The sequence below is a fragment of the Taudactylus pleione genome, unplaced genomic scaffold (assembly GCF_031769625.1).
Source record: "Taudactylus pleione unplaced genomic scaffold, aTauple2 ptg000364l, whole genome shotgun sequence".
Classification (NCBI taxonomy): Eukaryota; Metazoa; Chordata; class Amphibia; order Anura; family Myobatrachidae; genus Taudactylus; species Taudactylus pleione.
The window spans coordinates 972815-982091 of NW_028284765.1; the positions used below are offsets into that span (position 1 = coordinate 972815).

The following is a 9277-nucleotide window of genomic DNA, read 5'->3' on the forward strand; positions in this document are numbered from 1 at the left end:
AATAGACTTGACAATCTACATGCTGCACTAAAATATTTATATAGAACAGATCTTTACTGTTGTCTATTCTGTATGTGTTTTCTTTCATGTTGTGAATTATACTCTACATGAGTATACTTCACAATATGTACCGGTACCAAGATCATATAGGAAGTCTAAGTATCATTTTTGTTTCTTTGTAATTGACAACCAGTGCCGAACATCTGTTATAAAATATTTTTTATTTTATATTGTATGTATTAGAGTGTGGTGATACTCTTTTTTTAGAAAGGTAAAAAATGCTACACAGATTGGTGCGCACCTGTATAGGGATCAAATCTGTTGTTATAATATCATACAGTATGTCAACATTTTAAGTGTATCAACATTCTTAAGATAGTATGTTGACTGCCGTATCTGGATGGCAGTTACCCTGTGCAGCACTGCTGCCTCTCTCGCTCCCCCCCACTCCCTCCTCCCCTGAGCGCTTATCTTTCCATCTAGGGGGTGGAGGGAGGGCGAGATCCTCGGCCGACATTCTTGGTGCACCGTGCACCACTGCCAGAGCTCTCTTCCTTCCTACATCCAGAGCCAGGAACTGTGTGGCCATTGCCCGTGAAGGCTTCCACCCTGTGCAGAGGCACCGGCCGCACCACCCTCCCTACGGCCCTGCCTGCACAATTAGTATCATTTTCCAACTTAGAAAAATAAATCCTATCCACTCCTCCTTACTGTTGAGGTTTCACTGGTATAATAAATCTAAATACACACAGAGAAACCAGATATAGACTAGATTTACATGTATTAACCTGTTCCATCCTCACACTGCCCAGCATGTAATCATTACTCTACTGACACTGGCTCACATCTGCTGTTATCATTACTAACGGACAAGTCTTCAACTTTGCAGAATGCAGCCGACTGTGCAGATAGTGAGAGTCATCATTACAGGGATAATCGGGGTACATGGGATCATCATCAATTCTGCCATCCTCGCTGTGTACACCAGACTCTGGAGAAAGATCACCAGCCCCAGTGTCAGTGATCAAATCCTGTTCTCTATGGCTCTCACCAATGTCCTCCTGGAGTGCTTCATGTTGCTTTACAGTTACTTGTCTACTTTTACGACACAAATCAATACAAATAATGTTCTCTTTAGTTTGTATGTTGTGTTTGTCCTTGAAAATCTGAGTTTCTGGAACACCGCCTGGCTCTCCATCTGCTACTGTGTGAAACTCGTCAACTTTTACCACCGGATCTTCTTCTCTGTGCAAATGTGGTTTTCAACTTCTATTAGCAAACTGCTCATAGGATCTGCAATGTGCTCTGTTTTGGTGAATTTGCCCTTTTTCTGGACTGCAGAGAATACGGTTCTTCAAAATACAAATATTACTGATAAGCCAGTTGGTTTTACCATGAAGGTGAATGTTCCTTACAGTGTATTGAACATGATATTAAGCTTCTCCCTGGCTCTTACCCTGACTCTCATCTGTATTGGGCTCAGTGTGACGTCTCTCCTGCACCATGTCTGGAGGGTCAGGCAGAACGTGTCGCAGGTCAGCTCATCTCCTAAGCTCCAGGCTCTTGTCCGGGCGGCTGTGACAATGACTCTGCATGTGGTATTGGACATGACCTTCTTTATTATCATTATTTACATGTTTGCTGTGTCATTTAACCCAGAACCTGTAACAGGCACAGTCATCGCTCTGCTTATCATAGCATACCCATCAGTACAATCTTTTGTACTCATTTTTGGAAGCCCCAAATTGAAGAGAAGCCTCTTAGGTCATTAGAAATTGAATTGAATTGAAAGACTGGGATTACAGCACAAGACAGTCACTTGGTGTAACAAATATCATTAGTAGCTTCAATTAATAGATCAAGTAATAGATAAATTGAGCATTCTTTTTCTTTCTTTATTTCTTCCTATACATATGTGATATGCAGGATATATTAGGATTTAGAACTAAAAAATGGAAAGTAAAAATGCACAAATAAAAATACTTTAAATGACCATAATAATTATTTGGTGTTCATAGAAATGGCTTTCACCTACCGCTTTCTAGCAAACCCCAGTTTATAAGGTAAGGACTGCAGGGAGTCTGGAACCCAAAGTGTAGATTTCTTACCGGACCACCTCATACAGAGAAGGGAACATTAGTGATAATATGGTATAGAGCTATTGTATAGGTTATATACACAACAATTTGACATATAATGATTTTCTGGAAAGTCCTTGGACCAACAGGATTCAACACAGTGACATTAGGGCAATTACCTTAGGAACAGTTGTCTCATAGTAACCTTACATTAATGCCCTGTTCAAAAACCTCCCTGCATCCAACTACTTTTCCTGAGGACCTAGTGTTTACACAGAATAATATCTACCTACACTATGCTGCAATTATCTTTACTGGTCCTGGAAACGTCTATATTAAGTCAGTTTATAGTCATTAAGTTGATTCTCTGATTAAAATCAAATATGGATAGATGCTGAGTCAGACATAAAAAAGACAACCTACCCCTATTAATTTGTCTTGTTTTGAAGATGATGAATACTTTCTGTTTTCCCATCATTCCCTCTGCTATACAGTACACTGGACCTTGGAGTCATGGCAGGAGTCATTAGGTTAGTCTGCAGCTTCCCTCATGTAGTCCATGTTTGCATCACAAACCAAACACACATTGAGTGAGTAATAATAGTGTTGGTTAGTGAAGGCTATCGCCCTATGGTGAGCTGGTCTCAGTGCAATGCATGTTCAGCCACTTGCCCCAAGGCATTAGGAATATGTAAATTATTATGACAGTTTGTTAACAGCAATTAACAGCTGATAGTGCCTTGAAAATGCTGCCTGTAGTAACCTTACCACATGGACTGGAATGACTACACATTTATCTTTGCAGCAATGCAGTGAATAATGATGTTTATTGTTCCAAATTATCTCTCATTGGCTCATAAAGATGCAGGAGGTTTGAGCAGTTCAAGCTCCTAACCATAGGGGGCACTCTGGTTCAATGGTGCACAAAAGTCATGTATTCGGTGAAACCTGTGTGGACCCTGATGCTGGAGATATTAAATAATCTAGTAGATTACCTACAATAGCCAAGTTTCACTACCCATTTTGCAAGCATTATAGGCCGGCATAGGCCAGTGGCTGGAGATTTTGGAAAACTCGCCACTCAAATCCTTTAGTTCTGTATTTGTCTGGTGGTTTTCTTTTTATGTTGTTTCTTGGGGTTTTATCAGTTGCTGCTACACATATTTCACACTTTGCATTCTCTTTAAAGCTAAAAGTTGGGATGGCGACTTCACATACAGCACTTTTACATGTGGTAGTTTTCCAGAAGTTTGCTATAATTTTTCATGAATCAACTTAGGAAAGTGGCAATTTAAAAAAACTACAGTCTCTGAAATATATGTTTAATCTATAAGTTTTACTTCACAATTTATATTACTGATGGGTTTTACAAAAAATTGGTCTTAAAATTTGCACTTGCTTCTGTATTTCATATTGTGAATTGTACTTTCAAATAAAGAAAGAAATAACAGCCCTGTGGACCGTAATACAAAACAAATAAGTTAATAAACAAATGCTGTGTATAAATAATGAATGAAAAGAACATCAGTTATGCCATAAAAAGTTTATTTAAATGCAGTGGCATAACTAGGGGGGGTAGAGCAGGGCGTGGTCCAGCCCGCCCTAGTTGAGCAGTGGTTATGTTACCTTTAACAGGTGTTGTTCCGTAATAAGTAATATTTAAGAATTTGTCATTTTATTAATTCATTAAATAATTAGATCAAGCCCTTAACTGGGACATATTCTCCCAGGGTTATAATGCAGGAATAACCATGATTGACATTGTCACACAGTACTTATACATTATTACAATATTCAGATTATATGCCCCTTATACACCCACTACCATTATTAGATAATAGACAAAGCTTGATCTTTCTAACTCCTCCTTAGGAATCAGACTCGAAACTGAATTCCTTTTGAGTGATACTCATCGTTTGGTGTATCCCATATTTAGTCAAAATATTTTCCTCAGCACAAGGACACATATACGGGCATTTTCTCTTCACGGTGTTAGATAAACAGTTTCCCTAGGGTGCGGCCTTAAAGACATCACACTAGTTTCCATTTAAATCTGAGTTTGGACAGAGAAACAAAATGGAAGTACCAAAGCCCTATTAAATCTCATGTACTGCTTCATTATACAGCATAAAGCATATGTAAATATGGAATTATGTAAATTAGTCTTCGACAGCTCCACCCTTAGATAAGCACATTAATTACATGTGCTATATCTCATCTCCATTTCTTATATGTTTTCATTTTTAAAGTAGCCATCTGAATACAGCATAGGCCAACTACAAAGAAAAATCAGGATTAAGATATCAAGAATAAACTCTGTCTGTAAATAAAATCTGGTAAAAAACATTTGTGAACCTGAGAATCAACAATTAGTATCTAATCATGATCATCATAAATCACTTTAGAGTCTCTATCACAATGTATACATAGAAATTCTTCTTTTATTGTATAAGCTTCATTTATGCAATTGATAATAATGGTTTCTTCATCTGTAGTATTATTAGTCAAATAATTTCAACATTGAATTTCAAGATTTGTATAAAAGTTCGATAATATCCTCCAGCCTGTACAATTAAGCAATCAATTATGATGGTGTTGTAGTAATAGTTCATTCCGGAATATTTTTAATAAATGTCCAACATATATGAATGTCTTATCATATAAAGTCCAGTATCATTGTCAATGAATTTGTCCAGTTCAATAATTTCATGTTGATTATTCAAATATCCCCAATTATCATTTGCAAGGATGTTAGCAAAGTTGTTTCCAACATGATGTCTCACTGAAGTATCAATCAGAGAAATTTATTTTTATTCACTGGATCAATATCTCTTGTAAAACGTCTGGCATCCTGCAAAAGAACTTATCACAAATTATTATGAGTTATAACATAAAACTGTAGTATCATTTTGCCTAAAAAAGAAATATCTTTTGAATTAATTGGCAATAATTTGTAAGCATACTTTCCTCATAGGTAATAAAGATTATCTGGTAACAAGAAAATAACATCAAACCCAAATAGGGTAGTAATTAACATTCCTAATATGTCTGAACTATATGACCCGTATCACTATTTGGAACACTCAATATTGGAACTAATCCCTAGCAGTGTATAATCAAATGCCTAATTGTAAAAATACATTGTACATAATAAGCATTTAGTCCTTTTAAAATCTTCCTTACATTGTTCAGTATAGCAAGGAATTTAAGGTTTGTACACAGTAAAGATTTTATTACAATATTCTGATTCAACATTTTCTACTTGTGTTGGACTAGTAAACATTCCTGTAGTTATTCAGATCTGAGGTGTAGTCTGCTTCATATTTCCTTATTAAAACAGAATGGAATACGTTCACTTACATATGGAAATAACATAATTATTAGTGGATTTGTTAAGTTATAGTTATCAGTAACCCCTTTTCCTGTTTACAAGTTTTTTCACAATTCTCACATGTTTTTATGTTAGTTATCTTAGTATTTTCAGTATATTTCAACTCAAGAATAGTTCTGGCACAAATTCAACAATTAGTAGCATTTAATACTTTACCCATCAATGAATATTTTTTTTTTGTAGAATTGGATACTCTTTTGAATAATATCCATACACCATAGTATACATCTTTCTTCTGGTTTAGTACAGTAAATACCAATGCACTTTTCAATAGATGATAAATCAGATTTCTGATACCGATCATTTTCCCTGCTTAGAAAAGAGGAAGGAAAGGACTTATTAGAATAACCCCATCATCCACACTACTGGATGTGTAGTCATACCAGACCATGAACCCTTGCTCGCCCTCTCTCCAAAATAAAAATAAGTCTCAATGTTGCAATAAACACAATTGTTTCCATCACGCAGCTAAGAAAAATTATGGTTCCTTTGTCATCAGTCTATATCATAGTCTACTGTGAGCAATAATCTCCATCTTGATTGAAGAGTTCTCATAGTCTTATATCACAGTCTTTATATCAGCACTTGAGTCTAAGAATAAGTCCCCTTTAAGCTCGGATCTCTCTCTGACCTTTTTTAATGTGAGCCATGAATCCAGGTGTCCTTCTCAGCAACCTTTATAGCTGTATCTGTTGTCAGCATCACTTTGCCATGCCAAGGACCATCCCATTGATCTGTAAGGGAACCAGAATGTAATAAACTTCTCATCATACCATCATAGTCTCTAGACTGTATTTCATCTTCTGCATCAAATGCTGATGTTAGTTGAATATCCTGTTGAGCTTCCCCAAAAGTCTTCTTGTTGTAGCTGCTTAGACAATTGTATAAAATATTGAACAGTCAAATCATGTTGTAATCTTAAATCAGTCTTTGGTTTAATAACACATCTTGACTGTAGTTCAAAAAAACAATTAATAAGGAGAGAGTGAGATAAGGCTTAGGTGTGATTCTACTACTATGAAGCACCAAATGTAGGCCTTCAAACAATGCCATTCCTGTCTCTTTTGTAAGTTTAACTCATTTGTTTTTTATAAAACCATTGTGTGTAACTTTCATTTATTCCCATCATTTCACTTATTTGAAAAACTTCCCTTGTAACTTTCCATAACACTTACAGTAAGCAAACTATATCTTACATATAAATTCCTCCAAAATCTCTTCTCTTAGCATTATGGAGATATAAATTCAGTAAACTCCAGGAACATGCTAACACTATATTTTAAAACATCCCGAAACCTTAACAAGATCATACTTTAATCCTCTTAAACGACATGCCCCACTCCTTTCTAATCGACATACCTCAAATCCTTCTTAATCGACATTGGTAACTGAATAAAATCAATTATCAATAGTACTTTGAAAATGTTTTAGTAGGTACCATTTTCTCTTCATTATTTATCATCTGAATTACATAAACATTCACATTTTCACTTTATCTCTGGCTCGAGAATACCAGTAAGATTGGACAATGTGATTCCTATTATCTGCTCTAAAATGTACTAACCCATGAACATCTCTATAAGGCTTGTATTAATTTCAATTCTACTCAAATACTCATCATCTTCTCTTGTAACAATGCTCTAATTTCCAGACATTGACCTTATTGTGAGAAGTATTTTCCTGATATTGTCTTAATTGGTGAAATGTGATATCCTTAAACACCATCAACTGAGATCCTATAACTGGCTCATCATATGTACTTAAAATTACCTTTCATACTACCCTGTCCATTAATATGTTACCCATGGAAATAATATAAATCTCTTTAGTTTGTACCCAACACTTAATTACAGCAACTTATTTTTAGTAAACATATCGCTTCTTTCAGTTCTATAACTGTTTGTACATGTAAAATTGTAGTTCCCAGAAGCTATGCGGTAACACCTATGCTTCCAATTGCTACAATCAATACTGTACATTACATTCAGCTAACTACGTTGAATGTGGTAGTCACTGTAATGCATTCCCTGTAACCAAAAAAAACATTATGTGTCTCTGTAACAGTTATCATCAGTAAAGAGAACTAAGTCAGGATTATCTAATGAAACTTCCCATTACTGAAAAATATTTTTATATTTCATTATTGCAAACATGTTCATTGTCTTCCTTTTTCCTCATCATTAACCATAATCAACCATATTCCCCCATGTTGAGGATAAAGAAGATCAATGTAATATGACATATGTAACATTGATATGAGTCTAACATATTATCCCCCATTGAGAAAAAATCTGACTGTAGGAACATGTGTAAGTTGAGTATTATTAAATATCTGAATAACAGTATGTAACACAAATAGATGCAATTCAACTTAACAATTAATGCCACCCTTTAAGGATATAAATGTCTTCGAGATGGTGGAAAACAATGTCCTGTATATTTAAAATTATCAGTATATAGTTGGATTTTGTCCCATTAAACTTATAACTTGCTTCTGCAAAAGAAACACAATTGTTTGTTAGCAGCTCTTATTGAAGTTTAAAATAACTTTGAATATAACCACAGATCACTGTTAGATAAGGATTGCGTCATCTGTAAGATCATAAAAAATTGCAGATTATTTTGAAACTATTGTAAACTGTTTGTAAACTTTTTCAGAATATATCCTTTCGCTTCATTAAAACATTATGTAGATACTACGTATATACTAAAAAGTATGTTTCATAACCTTCTTTTATTAGTACTCTAGCTGAGGTACAAAAGAAACCTATGATTCAAGAATACAGACACAGTTTCATGCTCTGTGATAGTTAAAGCATTTGTCTTTTTTTTTTCTCCTCCGTGCAGCTTTTTCTCCATCTGGGAGGGGTTTAGAGAGAGAGTTAAACTCACACTGACGCACTAGTTACACAGACAGACAGTTTCTCACTCTGAAAACATTGAAAGAACGAGTTAAACAGTTGGTCCTTACAAAAGTTTACAATCCTGCTGTGAACATAGGAAGTTTATAGGATCATATTTATTAGACCCCTCTAATAAGATGAAGTATCTACACTCTTCTCATCTCATTCCTGATACTCCACAGAAACAGCATTCTCTTCCTATGCAAACACTATAATCCCTAGGTTTTCAAGACACATCCCTTCTTGATTGACATCCTACTTATATAATCATTCTTATACTGGGCACTTTTTTGATTTTACCTCCATTCTTAGCTAACTAATCTGCTCCTTTGATTTTCAGTATCATCTGTATGCAGACAATACTCAAATTATCCCTATTCTCCCCAGATTTGGCCCTAACTGCGCTCATGTGTGTCACTGTATATCTCTCCAGCATTACTTCTTGGAATGTCATCTCGCCAACTAAAAATTACTGTATCCACAACAGAATTAATTATATATCTTCCAGCCAATAATAGTTACCATCCTGATATCTCTATAACTATTGACAACTTGATAACTCGACAATCAACCCCACTTCACAAGCTCGCTGCCTTGGTGTCATCCTCGACTATAAACTGTCTAATGTTTCTCACATTCAACTGTCTCTAAATCCTGTTACATACATCTAAAAAAACATAGCCAAAATTCGACCATATCTTACACAAGACAATGCAACAAATCTAGCACATGGAGTCATTATTTCCTCATAGACAATTGCAATAGTCTCATTATTGGTTTTCCCCACTATATGGCATATTGAATATAGCTGCATGGTTGATTGTTCTCAACAAATGTTCCGTGTCTGCTAATCTACTCTGTCAGTTTCTCTAATGGCTGTCAGTCTTCTACCATATTCCCCCATG

At 35.4% G+C, this 9277-nt stretch overlaps 1 protein-coding gene across 1 annotated transcript; it reads left to right on the forward strand.

Moving 5' to 3' along the window:
* The first annotated feature begins 1040 nt into the window (after positions 1-1040).
* Positions 1041-1772, forward strand: LOC148508494 (taste receptor type 2 member 40-like). The gene has a single exon (XM_088444457.1). The coding sequence runs from the start codon at positions 1041-1043 to the stop codon at positions 1770-1772; it is 732 nt and encodes a 243-aa protein (XP_088300583.1).
* Positions 1773-9277: the final 7505 nt, after the last annotated feature.

Coding starts and splice junctions, on each gene's coding strand:
- LOC148508494 (XM_088444457.1), top strand. CDS start 1,041: ATGGCTCTCACCAATGTCCTCCTGGAGTGCTTCATGTTGCTTTACAGT.